This window comes from Manacus vitellinus, unplaced genomic scaffold (assembly GCF_001715985.3).
Source record: "Manacus vitellinus isolate BGI_N305 unplaced genomic scaffold, ASM171598v3 scaffold_1_pilon, whole genome shotgun sequence".
Lineage (NCBI taxonomy): Eukaryota > Metazoa > Chordata > Aves > Passeriformes > Pipridae > Manacus > Manacus vitellinus.
In genome coordinates, this window is record NW_021939396.1 from 51,986,808 (window position 1) to 52,009,378 (window position 22,571).

The following is a 22,571-nucleotide window of genomic DNA, read 5'->3' on the forward strand; positions in this document are numbered from 1 at the left end:
GTAAAAGGATAGTTGTTCTTCATTTCCAAAATGAAACTACAACTCTATAAGGTTTAAGAGGTGATAGTTTGTATCACACCTCTAATTTAAACATTTTTCAAGTGTTTATGCTACCAAAATGAAAATATTTTCAGAGGCTTTAATACAGCAGGGTGAAAAGAAAAGCTAAAACCAGAAAATGATCTTTTGATTCAGAAGCTGGCATTTGAAAATACTGACACAAACTAACCTACAGAATTTGAAGACAAAGGTACCACCCCCCTCACCCATTTCTGAAACTGTCAGGAGTTAGATTATTAACTACTAATATAGACCATACATTTTTTAAACAAAAAGTATAGAATTAAGTTAGAACATTTCTGAGGTGGAAATTATGGATTTGTAGAATCAACTAATTTTCCTGCAGGATGAAAGCAAGTGATGGAATAATCACTAAAAGAACATATGAAAATTTCCCATGCTTTATCATAGCAAAAATAACCAACTATATATACACCAAAATAATTGCAAGGGTTTTTTTCTTTCTGCTATTGTAATTTTTTTACTTTCCTCCTTGTATTCTCTTTTTACTCAGCCTAGAAATTAACACAGCAAGAGTGCACAATTACCTTACACACACCTCATTTACATGAAGGCAGTATATAGAATAGAACTATTTAATTTTGAAGGGACTTACAGTGATTGTCAACTCCTTGAGCAATTTAGGGCTGACTAAAAGTTAAAGCATGTTGTTAAGGAAACCGTCTAAATGCCTCTGACAGGCTAACGGGCTTGGGCACAATCAACTGTCCAGGAAGCCTGTTCCAGAGTTTGACCATCCCCCTGGTAATGAAATGCTTCCTAATATTCAATCTGAACTTTTTCTAATGGGCATAGTTCTGAATTATACCCAAGCATCCTGTCACTGGATCTCAGGGAGAAGAGATCACCACCTTGCGCTCCACTTCCCCTCCTCAGAAAGCTGTAGAGTGACAAGATCACCCCTCGGCTTCCTTTTCTTTAAACTAGACAAACCCAGAGTTCTCAGCTGCTCTTCATAGGGCATTCCTTCCAGTCCTTTCACCAGTTTTGTTGTCTTCCTCAAGTACCCAAACATCTGTCTTCAGCTGTGGGGCCCAGAGCTACAAAGAGTAGTCAAGTTGAGGCCTCCCCAACACTTCTGTTGACCAGTTGGTCATGCTATGCTGGTGCATCCCAGGATTGGGTTTGCCCTCTTGGCTGCCAGAGCACCCTGCTAGCTCCTTTTGAGCCTGCTGCCAAACAACACCCCTGGATATGCCTTTTTGCAGGGCTGCTCTCCAGACACTCCTCTTCTAGCTTTTACTTGTGCCCGGCATTACTCCATCCTCGGTACAGAAACTTGTTAAATTTCATCCCACTAATCACAGCCCAGTGCTGCAATCTGTCTAGATCCCACTGCAAGGCAGCTTGTCCCAAACAACACCTCCCACTGTGGTATTGTTGGTATCAAACTTGCTAATGTTGCACTCAACTCCTACATCCAGATCACTCATAAATATATCGAACAGAATTGGCCATAGAATTGACCCCTGAGGAGCACCACTGGTAACCTGTCGCCAGCCAGTTGTGGCCCCATTCACCACAATCCTTTGAGCCCTGCCCTTCAGGTAATTCTTCACCCAAGCACATCTTGAGCCCACTCATCCCACAGCTGAACAACTTGTCCAGAAGGATCTTGCAAAGGACAATAGCAAAAGCCTTCCTAAAATCCGGGAAAAATACATCTACCACCTTCCCTTCATCCACTGGGCAGGTGACCTTATCATAGGAGGATATCAAACAAGTTAAACAGGACTTTCCCTTTGTGAATCTGTGTTGACTGTGCCTGATGAATGCATTGACCTTTGAATGCCTTTCAGTAGTACACAGTATAATCTTCTTCACAGTTTTTCCAGGAACTGAGGTTAGAATAACAGGACTGTAGGTTCCTGGGTATTCCTTCACACCCTTTTTATAAATTAGAATAACACTGGCCAGCTTCCAGTCAGCAAGGACCTCCCCAGACTCCCATGACCTTTGCTAGATAATCAAAAGGGATCCTGCCATAACATCCACTAGCCCCTTCAGTACTCTATGGTTTAATTTATTTAAACTGGGGGAGACATTACAGTTCCATCAAAATAAAAACACAGATTATATTTAAAGGAAAAATCAAACACTTCAGTATATTCAAAAACCCTTAAAGGTGTATTTGCAGATGGTTCCCATAAGAGGAGCCACTAGCAAATGAGGAGATAGAATTCAGAACAATCTTGATAAATAAAACCATTTTGGGAAAAAATGGACAAACATAAACTTTCACTACACTGTAAAAATACTCACCTACAAAAATACAGGATTGAAAACAGTGGTCTGTTCTGCAGAAAAGGAATTGTGGGTTTCATTGAATCACAAGTAAAGTGTGAGTCAATATTACCATTGCAAAAAGTACCATACAATAATGCAGGGAGTTTGACTAGGAGACACTTGGGTAATTGTTATGTTTCAGTATATGCTAGCAAATTCTCAGCTGAAATACTGCCTTGCTTTGGACACTGAACTTCAAGAAATATCTGGAACTCTTGGAGAAAACAGAATTATACCAACAATTATAAGACTAATCTCCCTTCTGAAAAACATGATGCACGAAGAAAGTTTGAAGGGATTGAGGCTGTGTAAAAAGAGAATGAGAGAAGAGCACATATGACAGATATGACTGCAGCCTTCAAATACATAAGAGGTAACCATAAAAACTAACGGAAAGCTTTTCTTCATTTCCACATCAGGCTGAAAGATGCAGACAGGGTATTTTGACTAATGGGGAAAAAATTTCCTAATGATAAGCATCAGAAAAGACTTTAGCTGTAAAATGATGTTATTAATAGTTGATCTGAGTCTGGATAGGGAAGCAGAAAACTCCAGTCTTCCAGTCTACACTTTTGAACTTCTTAGTGAGTAAAAAGAGTTGCATAAACACTAACAACCATGTCTAAAATGAAGGGCTGATAAAACTTTGCAGATGCTAGGGGCAAAGTGCTGTCATTTTTCCAGCTATGGTTTAGCACACAGCTGCAGTCAGTTTTGCAAAGTACTATTCATATAGCTGGGGAACAGGAAATACAGTGGAGCTGTGGCACCAAATAGTTACAAGGAGAAGTGCTACCAAAGTACTTTCTGGATTGGGAATTCTTTTTTCTCCTCACCCACACAGTACCATCTATGTTCTGGTACCATTTAATGACAATAATTGATCTTACTACCTGATCTACCAAATGCCTTGGCCTTTTCTATCCCCTACATTCACAATGGTCTTTATACATTCTTTAGCTTCTCCTTCAGTACCTTGGGAGTCCGGCATCTATAATGCCAGAACCACATGCCCCTCCTTATTAGCTTCACCTGAAGCTCATAAGCTATAGCCATACCAGAAAATTAAATGGTGCCAGTTCACTCTGCAAACACATTCTGGCACTGAAATTCAACAGCCAAATTTTTCGTGTTGTTAAACAGTTAAAAAAAACTCAAAACAACTTTGGTCAGCTAACCTTCTCTCCCAAACAACTCAGGCAAAATTTGGGCCAAATAACATCCCCAAAAGGCAATGTCATACCACACTCTGTGCCCAGGAAGCAAAAAGAGCTAATGGTGAGGGTGTGGGCATCTCATTTCAACTGGTCTCAGTGTCAGAGAGCAATCTGAGGCATATTTAATGTACTCCTACAGCTATACCCATTGTCCTGTGAGGCCCCAAGTAAGAAAATCATTATTAATGGTAGCTAGAATATAAACTGTTGCGCTCGACAACTGTGAATAAACAGACACAAATAGCACATTTTATCCTGAAGAGTGGACTCTTCAAGATGAAATAATTATTTTAATTCCCACTGCAGACCCTAGTTCCCACCATAAAAGGAGGAAAAATTCACTGGTTGCATCTCTGTCTTGGACAGTTAGGAACTCTCTACTCATACAAATGGTGTCTAGATAATGCAATTACTCCAATCTAAGTAAAAATTACATCTTCATAGCCATAAGAATGCAAAACACATACAGGAAAACAACTCATCCAGTTCACTCAAAGAATGATAGACACTTAAAAAAAAAAAGAAAAGAAAATGTAGGTTTAGATTGTGAAGGCCTGATTTGAACAACAAAGCCCAAGATATTCCAGTTAAAACTGGTGTTTCATGAACACAATTATGCCTTTTATTTTAAGAAATTAAGGAAGTTGAAGGTGAAATGGTAATGCTTACTCCATGTTTCCTTAGGATTTTGTTACTTTAAGTCAAATGCTTTACTTCATATAAGGTTTCTTGTGTTGAATTGTAGTACAACTGTTTACTCAAGTGGCAGCAGCATACTTTGTGAAAAATTAAATGGACATTTATCAAAGGTGAGTTGACAGGTTTAAATGTTAAATGCAAACACTGTAAGACAAGTACAAATAGTTTCTACCTGGAGGTTACATATCTAAATCACTGGATAGATATTTTAATTAACTTCTGCACAATGAAGAATGTTTGCTTTCTGAATTATTGAACAACATTTCCTGAGAGAGGAAGATACAAAATGTCATGCAATATATTTTTAAGTAGAGCTAACACATAAATGAAAACTTGAAAATCCTTCTTCCTATACAGCACAGGCAAGAAAGGGATGAATACTGTTTAGAAACAGAAATGTTAAGAGTCAAGATTTAAAGTTAAAATAAATTAAAAACTTGAGAGAGTTATGCCAGAGAGAGGCATAATACATGGATAGAGGGGGTTTCATTACTATATCTCATTTTACTCTTAGCCCACTGGATTATGATCTAATAACACAAAGATGTAGCTATCTCAGGTTCTGAGATGATTTTGAGAAAGCCTAAAAAATAAAGATATGCAATAGTCAGTGGTAAACTTAAAGAAACTGCATCTCTGGTGGGGACAAAATAGTTATATATATATGTGTATATATATATATATATATATATATATAATAGTTACATATTCATTTCTATTGTTTCTTAAACCCATCTAGTCTTCTTGCCCTACTGACAGTAACTCCTGAGGTAAAAAGTTGGATAATAGAAGCAAGCTGCAAACCCACAGGAGCACACTGTTAAGTGCCTTCTCATCAACCCTTCACCTTTCAAACCACTGAAGCATTTGGATGTTTAAAATGCTAATAAAAACTAAAATGTTTTACTCACAGTTAAAACCAGGTTCAATAGTTTTTCCAGCTTCAAGACTGTTTATTGTAATCTGAAAGATGATGTGCAGCAGCAGAAATGATAGACTGGTGAAGCACAGAGATTTTAATAATCGTCCTGTATGCCCTAAAAGACAAAGTATACATACATATAATAGGTGAATTTCCAAACTTAAAGGTTTTCAGTTTAAAACCAGTAAAAACATCTTGATCAAGCATATTTCTACAAGTCAGTTCTACATTAATCATGATTGTCCCTCATGGTCAAAATTATAGCAAAAGTCATACTTAAATTATAGTGGTTTTGAGTATACTTTACTCACAAACAGCAATGACTGCTATTACCAATAGTGTCTTTGAGTACACTTTAATCACAAACAGCAATGACTGCTGTTACCAATATTTTGTGGTTTTTTTTTTTTAATTAAAAAAAGGAAGTTTCTCAAGTGTCCAGACAGCAATTTTAGATCAATAATATTAACAACATCATAATGTTTATCACCACATTACCTGGTACGAAGACAAAATATGAATGATACTTCTACTTTTGAGAAAATAAAACCTGTTAATCTAATTACACTTTACAAAACAAATTACATGGGAGGGGGATTAACAACACAAAAACCTCAGTTTGGCTCAGGAGTATAGACATATTTTCACTGAATGCTTTGCTTTGTGCCGATTGCCCTCTTTATCTTCCTTTAGAAGTTTTGAAAATAAATTTCAGTATACACTAAAGAATCCTGTGCCAGCCACATTTGGTCATAGTTTCTCTATGATTTGTTGGATATATATTCAAAAGCTAATAGAAAATGTTTGATGAAGATTTAGAAATGCCTTATAAATCCTCTAGGAAACACTCAGCTTAATCACAGGCAGCCAAACTTGCAAGGTATGAATAAATAAATTATTAGTATGTCAGGAAATATGCATCTTCAAGACAAAGTTAAATTCCTGATAAAAGACAACATTAAATATCACCCTACCTAACCTATCTGCAGTAAAAAGTCTATCTCCAAAGTATTTTATACTAGATTTTACAGCACCTGCTTCGTACATTGAAGGGTAATTTTTTAATTTATGGATTAAAAAACAGCAGTGTTGGAATTCTTACCCAAGGCTATAAGTAAAGCTATGGTTTTGGGTGGCAAAACTAGCAGAGTATACCTGTGAAATGTCCACTCTAAATGAAGCCTGCTTTCTTCATACTTATTTTGCAAGTGTCTGATATGAGCAACTACTAGAAAGAACATGATGGTTCACATTCTGTATCTAGCCAATAAATCAGCTTCTTGCTTTATATTTGTTATAGTTCAAGCATGTCTTCAATGGCCTGAAGGGTAGTTTATAAAGCAAAGAATCAGATAAACACAATTCAACAATTTCAGAAAGTTGTAGACTATCTCATTCCATCAGACTCAAAACTTTTATTATATGATCACTATCTTGACTGCAAATTTTGAATACCAAATACCTTTAATAAACTTCCCTTTTTTAATAGAGTAAACAGATCAAACAAAATTAAAAATGGTAAGAATGAATCCATGAATTTCCGCAATCTGAAAAGGAAGATACATTCAGTAGATATGTGCCTTGTATGACCTATTCACTAGTCACAGAGTCCACACAGAAAGAAGGTAACGTGGGTGGCAGAGCATTACACTAAAAAGACTGGATATTAAATTCTTTGGGTCATTTTTTGTTCTTTTTCTGCAGAAGCTGGCTTAGTGTCCTGGATTAGGACAATTTCTAAGTCCTGTAAAAGCATAAATAACTAAACAGGTCATATTATCAAAAATATTAGAAGAATGAATATATGACAAACTACATGCTATTAAATAATATGTCAGATGTGATGTCATATCTAATGCAATCCAAGGACTGCTATATTTTACGATTTTTTGCAAATTTCAATATTTGATGGTTTGTTCCTTCATTACTAGATCCCATGCTCATGGTATTACAAGAGATGTACGTTCAGAACACAAGTGAACTAAAAAACTACCTATCTCAAAGCTGAGGACAAACAGTTTGAGAACACAAATTTCATGGTCTTAACATCTGTGTCAAAAATGTACAGATCTTAAAGTCAGTTTGGTGATTTATGAAGTTCTGAGTCACAAACTCTCCTCAGTGCTCAGGAGTTAACAATTTGATAGATATAAAGTACTGAATTTTTCATACAGAAGTGGATTTGAATTTTTTGATAGAATTCCCTGAGTCAATGTTCAAAGGAGAAAAACTGCAATACAGTTAGTCAATGCACATTCAATTCCCAAACTTCATGTTTCCACATAAAGAAATAAAACTTCTGAAAACCTTGGGTACATCTTTCAGTATTTCAATTGTCATACCTCCCCAAAATATATTTCAGTTTTAGACTTATTTTTTTTAAATTTGAAAACAAACACATTTGAATTTATATTGAACAAAGCATTTCTTTAAAAAAGCCTTAACTTTTGCGATTGTACTCCTTTTAAGAAATGTAGGAAATGCTGAAAATGTATTTCTTGAAATACTGAAATGTTGAAGAAAGATCTCCATAAAGTAGGGAAAATTTTAAAAGACTATAAATACTCATCATAATAAACAGTCTCTCAGTTTACTGGTAAATATGGTAGGGTAAACACACAGCTGGAAGGCAGCTAGTTATGTTCAGTGCAGTTTACAGCATTCTACAAGGGCTATTCTCTTCATGGCTATCAGTGGGACAAGATCACCACCAGATCCTACTGACCAAGAGCCCTTTACCTGCCCCACATTCATCTGTGCCAGCAGAAAGTAGACACATAAAGTATCTGAAGAAAAGTAAGAAATACTAAGTTTTGGAGAGTTATCAGCAACCTGGGAGAAATGGGAATTCGGTGAACTGGATACATAATTTATGCCAAGGAAGAAGTGACTGATCTGGATAAGAGATGAGTTTCAGGGTTTGGATAAAAGACTATATTTTTACTTACATTTTTCTTTTTCTTCTGTAAACTTAGTTCTAAATGACACAAATTAAAAATTACCTGTATGCATACAGAACCGAGAGAGTGAGAAAAGAGACAGCTAAAATTAAACTCCTGAAAAACAACAGAGCTTCTTATGATGAGGAAGAAAGATTTTTGTCATCCTTCTTTAATTTGTATTTATTCTAATTCAGTCACAATGTTAAATTCTTTTTGTAACTTACAAAATTTTAACTCACAATGTTACAATTTACTTGCTAAAACATACCTTAACTGTTCAGTTGCCCTAACATGAAAGTCCCTGGGGACATGAATGGAAGCTGACTGTCACATAGAGAAGGAAATACATATTGTTCAGAAACCTGTGCGGACAGAAAAGATGTGCAAGAGATGATTGCCCCAGCCAACATCAAAAGTCACAATTTACTGATTCCTTAATTTCTGTCTTAGATGTATAGACTTGTCTATGCCCATTAAGACTAAAATAAGAAAAATCTAATGGCAAAACACCTCAGTTTGTAGCTTGAACGCTTGGTTCTGATTTTACTCCACCACTAGCTTCAGCAAAACGTGGAGGATGGAAAAGACAGAGCAGATTTGTCTCAGAACTGGCCCGAAGGACTAAGAAAAGTGGTTTTGCTTTCAGGTGCCATTTCAGGTGTCATTCCTAATGGCACCAGTGGGACCAAAACCAGGCATGTGGCTTTAGAAATGTACTCATGTCTCAGAAACACACAAGGAGGTTGCTCCACTCTCTTTGTCCCTTCAGAAAACTCCTGGCAAAGGGCTTTCTCCCCTCTGATCAAGTCTGCAGAAAGCGAGACAGGATGCAAATGCTTCATTACCCTCTTTCTCTTCAGCTCAGGTGCAACATTAAACTGGTCTCAAGAGGGCCAAAAGCTTTTCACATGTGGCAGAGGAACCCATTTCTTATTTTTCAAAGGTAATCCAGCCAAGAGCCAGATTAGTAATGGCATGTACCCCCCAGCCACAGGCATGAAACGTCAGTACCACTACCTATTTTAATGTGTTCTTGTAGGACTTCTGTCTCCAACACACACATCACCTCTTGACTGCCTACATCATGATTGTACACAAAGGTGGAGCCTGCTGCTCACATCACTTCCATCAATGAGGAAACGATGAAAAACAGTACATTCATGATTGGACAAGCAGTCCTGTGATCTTTTCTGCTACTCCTTTCCCTAAAACAGCAAGAGTATGACAGAATTTAATTTTTTTGTGCACTTGGAACTTCCTCAGAGCTTTTACCAAAAAGATGTGCTAACAGGACATGGAATAACTGAATGGCCAATTGCCACTGAGACCTGCTTTAAAATCACATATATGAGCTCTTACAATATAATCTGACCATGAGCCTTGGTCTATTACAAAAATCACACCATACCAAATCTTCAGTTGCTTGTAAGGTGCATTTTCATTCCACACTACTTTTTTTCTCATTTGGATCTATTTATGATGCATAATTAAATTAACTTTGTCTCCAACAAAGTTAATAATACTGCTAACCATTTATCCTGATTTTTTAATAAGTAGTACCAAGCATCTATATGCAAAGGTGATAAATTCAAAGGGTCAGTATCCATTCTGTATATCATAATGATATCAGGGAAGGGAAACTTGAGGAGGAAAATAATTTCTAAAAATTAACTGAAGACTGCTTAGTATTCCAACAGTGTAATTCCATCATCACCATCATATGTATGCTGAATGACTTCACCTAAAGATTTAAGTTTTTGGATGTATTATTCAAAGCTTTTATTACTTTGCACAGGAATTTTTTTAAAATGTAACCTTAAGGTTGTATTTTCTGACATAAGTTGGTTTTGGGACAATTCTAACATCTCTTTTAGCCTAATACTGTACTCTAAACAGTTGCAAGGCTCTTCTTCAATAGTTATGCTTGGGAATTTTTTTACACATCACTTTTTATTCAGATCACAGTAGATGAAATACCAAAGCACAATTCATTTTTCACATAACCTTTGATAGCATACAGTGAGTGATAAATATTAATGTGCATTTATCTCCTGAACTAGTGACACTTCATTTAATGAAGATACTCTATTACAGTCATTGAGGATTTTTTTTTTTTTAATAAACCTCTTCATCAGTAAGTGACAAACATAAAAGTAAAGAGCTCTGCGAGCAAGGCTTGGTTGCAATAAACTTCTGCAGCACAGAATGAGTCAGTCCCAGAGAATTTGTTTTAGCTAGAATTTTAAAATCTTAACTTCCTGACATTCCATCAGGGTCCAGAGACCTTAATCTCTTGCTCCATGGTTCCAAATAAGAGTCTGTCAACATAACCTATACTGTAGCTTGGGGCACCTTGGGATGGGAAGTTAAGAAAAAAATTAATTAAAAATACACATCCTTTGTAAAAATCTGGAAGTTTGGGGGTCATCTGATCTGCAAAGAAAGAAAAAAAAAGGAAACATAATTTCCCATATAAAAGAAATCCTACCTTTGGTCAGCTCTGTTTTAAGTGCCTCAAGATATCACACCTAACATTAATTGACATAACCTACTGACATAAATGCAAGAAAAGAGTTCCAATTTGAAACTGGTTTTAGTCAAAAGTTCAGAGGTGATAGAGTTGGTTCCAGCCGATAATCAGAAAAATATCATTACTGAGTCCACTTTGAACATCAGCCACTACTTTGGCCACAAGTGTTAAATGTAGATTCACACACTTAGACATATACTCAATGGAAAGTTTATAAGCATGAAATAAACACTGATATGTCCCTCTTCCATTTGACAGGAAAACTTTGTATTTCAGTGTGGGCATTCAGCAACACTGAAGAATACGGGCCAGTCCCCTTTCCTGAATTCATCAGTACTATTGTACACTAATGGACACTTAACTCAGCAGGACACGTCCTGATGACCAGGGAAGATGAAGAAAGGACTAAAATGAGTTCTAAATTCAGTTGAGATTTCCAGACGACTACAGGGTTACGTCAGAAAGGCACAAAGCAATTTAGCTCTGTCCAAGAAAGCACTTAAACACATGCATATCTTTGAGCATATGCACAGGGACTGAAGAGCTTTCAGTGATGCATAAAAGGTTCATAAAATAAGGCTTACTTCTTCACTGCTAGGGTATTAATACTTGATGTGACCAATCTTAAAGCACACAGCCTGCAAATCAGCAGAAGTCAAATCTCTTCAGATACCTCTACACCATGCATTGTTCAAATCAATGCTCTGCAGAGGCTAATTTTCTCTTTTTCTCCTTACAGATGCAATGTGTAATTATGTCCACATGGGGAGGGTAGGCATAATCTAATTGTTTTCGATGCTTCTCTTCCCCATGCACTTTTGGAGGCACAGAGAGAGAGTGCCCTCCAGTTTCAGGTTCTGTAAGAACAATGCTAAATATCTGCTAGTGCCAGTTATACGTATTATTAAACAACCTTTCCTAGATGTAAAATATCCATAGTTCTATGTGCACAGCATAGCTATGCTTAGAGGTTTGGCCTCTTGAGTGCCAAAACATAATGGGACAAAGCTATGAACAAGGGATAGAGGAAGGCAATTATTTGTAAGGAGTATTCTAAGAATAAAATTTGATAATGGTGTGCCTTGTACACTGTATATTGTGCAATGTCAAGGCATTGATCCACCAAGTAAAGTAACTGCATATCAGCTCCTATTCACTAAATCTTACATGAACATCTTAAGTAGACTCAAAAAAAGATGATGTTTAAATCATACTGCCAGGAATTATTTTAATGGTTAAAATAGTGCTATTGAAAGTGCTGCCACCCTTCTGCTGCACAGTAAGCATATTTATCAGTACATCTATATTTAGTTTAATACAAAATGCATTAATATTTTTCCCCCCAAAGAGTATCTTGTATTCCAAAATCATCTTCTATTCAGAGGATCTGAGCTTACTAAAGCCTTAAAAGTGGACAGGCATCATCACTGCAAAAATACAAAACCTCTTGGTTTACTCACTGGATTTCCAGCAGCAAGACAAAAATAGAGAGCAATTACTAACTCCATGGTCTGTTCTGTACCTACCAAGGCCCAAACCTGAAAATGTGTATCCACAAACAACAGCTCAAGACTTCGTGCAATTATTTTTAGTTGTGTTTAAATTTCTGTGCTTAAGGAGTCACAGTGAAAGCCAGAACATATCAGTTTTAGATTCAGAATTTCGAGAAAAATTTCCCAATATTTGAAATTTTGTCCATGTTTTCCTGAATGTCACCTATTCCCATGTGTAGTAGTCAAATGTCACAATCCACAACTGTGACCAATAGAAAAACTTTCTAAAACATTTACAAAAAAGCCATAATTCCTTAATTTCAAGCAACTCTTTGTACTAAAATGTATTCCTTTGCATTTCAAATTATATTATCTCTCAGATGATAGACCAGTGAGAATTTGTAACAGTTTGTCACAAAATATGTCATTACCTGAAAATTTTACATTACTTTTAAAAGCAGAGTAAGATACATTGTTCCAGGCTTGTAACTGCACAAAAAAATGCACATTCATTTATACTCTTTTATACACTTATTTATTTCCTTATATTTCTCTTTCTGCTTCTCTCTCTTTTTAAAATACTACAGCACTCTAGGAAGGAAAAAAAGCCAGTCTAGAGATAGACACTTACTTTTCAGGAGTGCCAACCAGACTTGGGTAAACACAGTGAAAAATTCTATGTGTAATTAAAAAAAAATTATTTAGAAATGAAAACATAGAAAGTGCTGCATAGCTTAAAAAATATCTCCTTACTCCAGCTTCTTGCAGGATTTCCTGTTTTTCCTAGAAGTTTTCATGCCCAGAATACTACTAAAACTGAACTATATCCTCTGCATCAATAGACAATGCCATCGTTCAAGCTAGTCATAATCTCTGACTTTCAAGTTTACACAGGCAATTTACCCATTTTGTTAACAAAATATTTTGTCAGACAAGACTCAGAACTCAACTGCTCACTTCTTTTCCAGATAATACTCATAAGCTTTCAAAGCAAATAACAGCTACTTGATGTCTGCTTCATAATTTGACAGGTGGCTGTACCAAGTTAAACACAGGAAATAAACATCATCTCAGATACTAGTGCATATGAATACTGAGCAATTTTAAGCCAGAACTGCTCTTTTACAAGAGGGTTTGAGGCTGTTAATACAGAGTTACATTTACTTCCCTTGAGGAGACAGGTTCTCCATGTTTGTCACTAAAAGATAATATTTATTTTGAATTCAAATTAATTCAGCCATTATTGTCTGTTAGAAGCAGTGCTTGCAACTTACTTTCTTCATTTCTGTCACAGTCATAAAGAGTAGGTAACTATCCAGTACTAAATTCCTTCAATAACAGAGAGTTCAAGAAACTCCCAAGTAATGGGAGATGACAGCAGGTCGTCTGTTAGTGATGAACCACATTTTCAAAAAATCTTTACTTACTAGGAGGTGAATAATTTTCTCCCTTGAATACTTACCCACGTGTTCATAAGCAGTAAACAAATGTGATGCAGGGCAGAGCGAAAGAGGAAGGCTAGAAGCCTATGTAAATAGGACTAATACAGCTATGGCAAAACCAAACCCTGCACCACGATGTTTTCACAAGGGAGTAAGTGTGCATAAGTACGTGTACTGAACTTGCAGTGGAAGCTGGGGTATGAATTTCTACCTTTGGCAAAACTTTTCCCAGAAGTTCTAGAGGCTGCTTCAGCTCAGACACAGGTGCTGCGAAGAGTTTTACCCCTTTTCAAAGAGTTTGCACCAGTATCACTAGCACAACATAAAGCAGCTCATGACCCAGTTCAAGAGCCCCTGAGCCAAAATGCATTAGCATTTCAACTTCAACTTTGCATTTCAAAAATGTTAAGCCCTCCTGCCAACATAGAGCTGAAGTAAGATATGCAAGGGCATAGTTTCATTCCCTCCCTTTACCAGAAGTGCTTAAGGGAAGTAGAAAGACAAGATGGAAAAGCAAATTACTTGTGGAAATAATTTTGTTCTAGAAGTTTCATGGTGTTTGAAGAACATACTGTGATACCTATATGCCACATGGTCATACTTCTCTCTGAAAAAAATAATATCACTTTCAAAACACATGTTCCAGAGGGCAGATGGAAGAGGATCAGAGAGCTTTCTATAAACATTAGTAGTATCCTTTCACTGAAATCAGGTGGTTTTCTAAGGAAATTAAGATACCAACTTCCCAAGAGTCTATGTTGCATATTCTGTAAAATTCTGTAGAGAAATAGGTTATAGGATGTAAAAGAAGAACAATTTGACTTCCATGCTTGGCAAATTGGTAAAAACTATAACACAGATGAGAATCAGACAGTCAGGTAAGAACCGTATGCTGAGGTGTCCAGGTAGTTACCACAGAAAATGGTCATGCCCATCGGATCTTTGAAATCTTAATGGAAACCAGAGGAAATTTTAGAAAGATATTTTAGATGATGCAGGAAACTTAGTTTTCAATAAACTTCTGGCAAGTATTTCAGAAGAACAAACGTCTGTCAAAGGATTTAAAGGAAATAATCTGTCATGGGAATGGAGGATATGTCATCTTGGGACATACCAGTTTTGGCTGATGGTAACTTTTGATTTGTCTTCCAGTCCAGTTGCAACGGGTTCAGAACAAAAATACTTTTTTCTCCCATAATGATGACAGAATTAATTTTTTTTGTTACATTCTGCCTAGTACTCATATTATGTGTGTGATCAAATGGATCTAGATGTACTGCTTTTGGCTGGGATAGTCAGTTTTCTTCATAGTAGATGGCACAGGTTTTGTATTTGTGATGAAAACAGTGTAGATAACACAAGGATGTTTTCAATATCGCTGAGCAGTGCTTACACAGAGTCAAGGCTTTTCTACTTCTAATCCCACCCCACCAGCGAGGAGACTGGGAGTTCACAAGGAGTTGGGAGGTGACACAGCTGTGACAGCTGACCCCAACTAACCAAAGGGACATTCCATACCATATGGTGTCATGCTCAGCATATGGAGCTGGGGGAAAAGGAAGAGAGGATGTTTGGAGTTATGGTGTTTCTGCTCACGTCACAGTTACATGTGATGGAGCCTTGCTTTCCTGAAGGTGACTGAACACCTGCCTGGCCATGGGAAGTGGTGAATGAATACTTTGTTTTGCTTTGCCTGTGTGTGTAGCTTTTGCTTTACCTTTGAAACTGTCTTTTTCTCAACCCAGAAGTTTTCTCACTTTTACTCTTCTTTCTCCCCCATGCCACTATGGGGAAGAGAGTGAATGGCTGTGTTGGGCCCAGCTGACTACCAGGGTTAAAACATGACAGTAGTCTACAAAGATACATAAAATTTGGACCAAAAGGAACTCACCTATGCTTACAGAAACACTAGATTTCTTCAGGAGAAGAAATCACAGCATTTTTCAATGTTTCATGAAAGGTTTACACTAAGGAAGAGTGGTACTCTGTGAAATGCCGAACATCTAAAGACATCTCCAGTGTTTTCTTTCAAATGGTATGCAAAAGCCATTCATTGGAACATCCTGCAAACCAATCAGAGAACATCAACTACATCTGTATTTTCACTATTATATCAACTCCATGTACGCATACACAACAGTTCTCTCTTCTTAATCTTTCTGTATGTAAAATCATAGCTTTAATATTGCCTATCATGTTCTAGGTAAATCAGACAAAGGAATTTTGCACAAATAATCCATTATATTCAACTCCAAAATGTTTACTATAAAGTTTCCCTGATAAGCTTACAGGTCAAAACCATAGATGAACCATCACATTTCAGTATGAAAATACCTATTACATTTTTTGGACAATAACTCCAGAGAGAATCAAACAGTTAATTTTTCACCCAACTACTATGTTTCACATAATGGAAAAAGGTGGGTAACATTATAGTAAGCCAAGCACATGCTAGGAAGCTGTCTTTCAGCTAAGTGTACAGTTGGATAATAAATGAACAGTGATTCTCTTCCTTCCTGGGATGGTTGCTACTGGGGGCCAGGCATTTGGTGGCAACAGTTCACACATTTAAAGGCTAAAAGATAAAATCCATACCAGGTAACAACATTCTGAAATCTTAAACTGCTTTTGTGAAAAATATGAATAGTTGATACTATGAAGGAAAGGAAAGATAAAGGGTTGTGCATTAAAACACAAATCTTGCAGGAATAAATTTACTGACTTTTTAAATTATCTCAATTTTACAAGCCCAAGACTAGAAGGGAGAACATTTCCCTTTGAATTTTCAGAATTATTTTTAAGCAGGTGGAAAAAAAAACAATTTCTGAGGACATGAAAGCTCATGAGAAGGAAACTAAAAAGACTGACATGTCAACAGGAAAAAAACCAACAAACCAACAGTGGAACTGACTAATAATGTGGAGTATCCATTAGCCTACAGCACACTGTTAAAATACTAGAAACTGTGAACATAAAAGAAGCTAAGAATGTCTGTATCTACACTTGTACAAACCAAAAGACCATTCTCACCAGTAATCAGTAGCAGCCGTAAACAGTTGTCTAGGGGAAGCAAACAAGAAGATTAATACTCCCTCCAAGTCTCTAATCTTTTTCAGATTGCTGGAACCAGATCTATTTGGTAAATTTCTCCTTTGTGAAATTTCCCAGCACTATTCTCAGCCATGTGAATTTTCAGCATACATATGTGTATTGCCACAGGTCAATGGCTCACTGTACCAACAACATCTTTTTGATTGGTCCCAGTTCTCACATTACGAGAAAAAGAATAATTATCACTATCCATCCTTTCCTCATCACTCATCATTTTGTACCTCTCAATCATTCAGTCTTCCACTTGCATCTTTTCTCAGCTAGAGCTCCATCACACCTTTAGGGTAGGGTGGCACTACCACTACAAAATACAGACACATTATGGCTTTATACAGCAGTACAGTGCTCCATTTCATTCTCCATTTTATTCCTTTATGTTCACATCTATTTTCTCAACATCTGCTGAGGCTCTGAACTAATGATTCCACAGATGCCTGTATCACAAGCCTTCAACTGCATTCCTAAGAGCCAATGTCAGCTCAATGACCACTGGTTTATGTGTGATTATTTTTCTTTTAAACTTTACCTTGATATGCACTTGTCCCACAAGAACACAAGTGGGGTAAAAGGCAACCAGTGCATTCACCGACTAAAGGGATCACCTTTTTTTTTTTCCCTCAGAGATGCAGCTGAATGTATAAAGGTTACCAGATGTATGCCCTTTTAAACATGTAATATTCATTTTGAAATTCCAACAATTTTCACTACAGGAAATACCCTTCAAAATTCTGTTGTCACATTAGACACTTCCAAAGACTGTAAGCTTTATCTAGTTACTTCTGAATAAACGAATTGTGTCAAAACACAATTTATCCATTCTAATGCCTGGAACCTATAGTGAGACCACAGGCCTAACAATGAATCAAGTTTCTCATAGACCAGTTTATTTCATACACACACCGAAAACTACCCAAAGGAAAGTACACGAAGTCTCTTAAGATAAATACTTGAGTTCTTTTCTATAGCCCTGTGGGATTTTATCAAGGTTTTTCAAAATAGTTATATTTCTTCATTAAAAATAACCAATTACCAAGCATTCACTGCAAGACATCAGCTAAGTAATGCTCACGTCCAACTAGATCTTCTATATCTGGCATTTTGTCCTCTGGGGTAGACATAAAAGGATCAGTAGTTTCATTCTTTCACGTACAGCAAAAATTATGGGAATCCAGCAGCCAAAAGTAGTAAAACTGCTTCAACACTGAAGCTGAACTTGGCATCTGTGCTCTGCACACATGTAGTTCAATTGTTGTCCAAGCAGCGTCTCAGGATCCAAGAGGCCTCTGCAGTGGTATATGAGACATCGCTGCAATTCAGCTGGGATTTCTCACACATCTGCCTTTCTGGTAGAAGAATTTGGAATCATTCACTGGACAACAGTAGGGCTGATGGGACAACAACCTCAGACAACTCTCGCAAGAGGCACTAGGGACTGGAATGGAGGACTGTGCTATCTACACTTCTTTTTTAGATGCTTTTTAGAAAGGGTTGCTGCTGGAGCAATTTTAAATACTTTTCCCTGTGGTAGGAAACCTAAGTGTGCAACTGGAAATGGTACGTAAGATGATGGATTGGAATATATGTACTGCCATGCTTCACAGGGTGTAGTTTCAGCATTCAGCAAAGAAAGGAAGTGCAACAGAGTAGCTTGCTGTTTTCATGGCCAGGATTTTTAGATGGTTAATGATGTTGCCTTTGCAGACAAAACAGCAACAACAAAACAAACAAACAAACAAAACTCCCAAACCAACAAAAGGAATATTGAAAGGTATAAAGTGTGGAGATTATGGAGGATACGAAGGATGAAGGTATTCCTGTGCTTTTTACAAATAGTAAAACTAGTTTCAGTTCTTTGTCATGGAGTGTGAGTTACAAGTCTTGCTTTGGAGAAATGACCAGAAAATGTATCTCTACCATTCTCCAAGATTATGCAGGAAGAGAAGCTAAGTATACCTTTAAAGACAACTTAAGTGTTTTTAATCAGCCAGAAGGTTATATATATATATATATATGAGTCAGAGATATTATGACACCATAAAATATCAGTTCAAAGCTGCCAAATGTCCAAAAGGTCCCCGTAATCCTGCATTTTGTGCCCTTTGTTGAATGTTGAAGGGCACTAGAGGTTTCAGTCTTCAAAAGTCCCTGGCAGCCTAAGCTTGGGTGCACATAATACATATCTCTCCTATCTCTGCAATTCCAAGAAAAAACAATCAAAGAATTATTTTTTATCTGTCATACGTGGAGATTCAAGTGTGGAAGACAAGAAGAAAACTCTTATTTGGCTATGTAATTTCTGAATGTCCTCGAAGTCACTGACATCACTGAAACAGTGTAGTGCCTAATCTGCAGTTAGCATAATCTCATTATCACTATTATTGTTATAAATATACTGAGAAAAATATTTTTTTTCCTGAAATATATAAATACAATTTTTATAAGGAGAGAATGAGAACTTTTCCAATATGAAAGAAATTTAAATATACAACACATTCACTTGTATATAGATTGGTTTTACTTTTGAACAACCTCAAAAATATTGTTATGAAATAAGAAAAAAAGCTTTCTTTTAAAATTTTTAGGGAGACAAGAATGGACATATTCAATTTAGCAGTATGTATGTATATACACAGTTGATGGGTCCATACAAAAGAACACAACATACAGTGGTCACATAAATAGATGTAAAGTAGACAATCTTTTCTTAGCTCACAGTACAGTAATAGTCTTACTTGTATGCTGAGAGGTAACAGTAAATAAAATCCATTTTGTCATCTAAATTCAGCCTTATAACCAAACACTTGTCCTTCAACAGTTCCAGCACAGCATATTTTGCACATTGGGAAAGGAAAGATTTTGCATAATATTATACATAATACTTTGCTCCTTGTCTGTTAAGACTAAAGTAGAACTATATATTTTACAAAGAAGCAATTCAGATTCCAACATCATGTGTTACTTAGTGTATAACAGAGTGAAGTGTCAGAAAAAAATCATATTTCTGTGAATTCTGTAGGATTATTAGAATTCAAAAAGTGCTTAACTATTAATGAAGGGAGAAATGTGTATTTGATGTTATACTCCAGCATCCTAACTAAAACACTGGAATATAGTTTAAACAAATGAAAAAACCCAATCTTACACATATATCCTCCTGGTATAAAACATATGTGTATTCAGTACAGAGTCAGTAGCCTAAGCTATTTTCCAGTCAGACAAATTCAGACCTTTTCTTAGTCTACAACATACTAAAAATATTTAATATGAAGCGATGTTCACAAAGTTTGCAAAAGTGGAAGACTGATTCTATTTTTGATTGCCAATGTTTAATAATTCAGGCTGAAATTCAAGTTGCTAAAGGAACTTTTACAACATTTGGCAGGAAGGAAGAAATGCCACTGTTCAGCTCAAAAAATCAAAAATACAACTATTTAGTTTGAACTTACCAAAGCTTAGGTATTTTCTTTATATTTTTTCCACATGGCAAAGAATTTCCATATTGGCAAATGTCAACATTTTCTCACAAAAAAAGAAAAAAAAGCCTGATTTTGTTGCAGCACATATTCTGAATAAATAACAGTTCACTAGGAATTTTTCACAGAAAGTTACAAAATCACAGAAAGAGAAAGGATGTTGGGGAAAAAACCAGCAACAACACACAGCATTAACAAGTAACACCTGTAGTGTTACTGATATCTTAAAGAAGCACTAAATTGGCTGATTTCATGCAAATGTGGGGTTTGTGTAATAGATGACAGCAAGTGCTGCTACAAAGACTTCAGGGCCATTTACTGGGGATAAACCCTGGAGCATATTCAGGGCTTTTTGCCACATGTAAGTGATGCAACCTTGCAAACACGTGCTAAAATAACCATGTTTGTGTTTATACACCACCACGGCAACATTTGATCTCTCTATATAGTGGATAGCTCTCTCTCTGTAATGTATGTCTGAGCGCACTCATGAGTGCAGTTACATTAGCGTGACTTCAGGTTCATGTTGTCCCACACCTAAAAGCTAGGGTATTAAAACCTAAAAAATACTCCACCTTGGCCTCATTGCAGAAACACTGCACCAGGCGCTCTGGCAGGGAGACACACAACCCCTGCCAGCTGCCCAGCACTGGAGAGGATGGACCAGATCAGCCTGGTCTGCCTCGGTATCCCTCGAAGGGCATGCATGCCCTCCCCTGGAAGCTAGGCTCGGCTCCACTGTCAACATAAGCTGAGTTTTGAGCAGTGCGATATGGATATTTTACTCCCTGACCCTCTGCTGACGCCCAACACAAATACTGGGAGTGAGACAACCTGCCATGACAGTAGTTGAACAGCTCTCTCGGTTTCTGCTCTCCCCAGACAGAGGGGGAAGGAGTATTCTCCTTTATTATTATACCACGTTTCCTTGTGTATGTCAACTGTTCCTTAGTTACAGAGAACTGTACTCTTTCCAGACAAGCAAAATGAATCTTCAGAAAAGAAGTAAATTTTATTTATTTTTTTTAAAGCATTTTAAAAAGCTCCCAGAAGGAATTAGCATTTTTATTTACAGCCTTGTCTGCTCAAATGTGAACACATTTCTATGTAGCCAACTCATGGTAGCATATCCTAGCCATCTTGTAATTAAATTATTGTGAACATATCAGCAAGACATGATCCCACATATTTAAGTCATTACAGCAAACTTTGGCTTGGATCAAAGTACATTAGTTATTTTATTTACAGCTGAGTCAATCTCCGTTAGGTATGATTAACATTTGGCCTAACTTTTCTCTGTCCTGAAGCTAAAGGAGCCTCCTTTAAAGTTTAACTTGAACTCATGTTTTTGAGGTTTAAGCAATTACTACAACTCTTAACCTTCACACTACTATTTTCTTTTGTTTAGTTAAATAAAAAGAAATCTAGTACAAAACAGGTATCAGTTTGACTGACATATCTTTCCTAGACTGATTTAATACCTAATCACTAACACACAGAGCATAACAGATTAAGGAATATGGTAGAAAGTTCCCATTTGCAGTATTCTGGACATTTTTAGACATGCAAAGATCTCTACAGATACTTTTCCAAGGAACACTGACAATAATTACAGCTGTGTTGCAAAATGTTACAGCAGTGATGCACCTCAACCAGCAATACTCCATGGGATCTTCAAGAAAGCATAGGTGACTGGGAGAATTGCACTGACAATACCAATCTCATATAGTCACTTCAATTCTCCATAATAATTATTTATGAGTGTTTCAGTGATCACAGTTACATGACAGGGTGCTGACAAGCAATTTTTAGCTTCTCCCCACTGCTGCTGATAGTAAGACAATGGTGTCAAATCATATGCAAAAAGGGAGCACATTACTTCAGGGACAAACAAGCTCATAGGGTGCCCAACAAGAGAATGACTAACCAATCCCTGAAAGACCTCTTGGGCAAGGCCTCCCACCCACTGACAGTGCTCAGGCACCTTCTCTGGGACATCAGAGCACTCAACTCTCTGTTCCTGTTGAACGGCAACTCAACCTCACCTTCTTGCCTTCTTGCGGGATTCAGATCCCGTTATCCAGTGTACCACCATCAGAGGCTGCTGGCTGAGCCTGCCCAGACCTAGGAGTCTGCTCACCTCAAACAGGCATTACACAATGGTCAGATGAACCACACAGTCCTCCATCACAGCTCTCCTCACTTTCCCATGCCATAACCACTAACCTATCTGCTTTCATTGTCTTTGAACCTACCAGCTTTTGTCCTTAGGGAGCACAGGCTAAGGGACAGGAATCTGAATCTTTCTTTGGCTATGGCACTGATACCTGACAACACAGCCTTGCCAAGTCAAACTGGGGATAGCTCACATATTA

The 22,571-nt window shown here is 36.9% G+C and overlaps 1 protein-coding gene across 1 annotated transcript in view; it reads right to left on the reverse strand.

Annotated features, from left to right (window-relative positions):
* PIEZO2 (piezo type mechanosensitive ion channel component 2) overlaps nt 1–22,571 on the reverse strand; it is a 296,094-nt gene that overhangs the window by 187,648 nt on the left and 85,875 nt on the right. Inside the window, exon 4 of the mRNA XM_029959391.1 lies at nt 5,195–5,320. Within this exon, the coding sequence (XP_029815251.1) occupies nt 5,195–5,320 (126 nt within the window). The remainder of the gene's footprint in view (nt 1–5,194; nt 5,321–22,571) is intronic.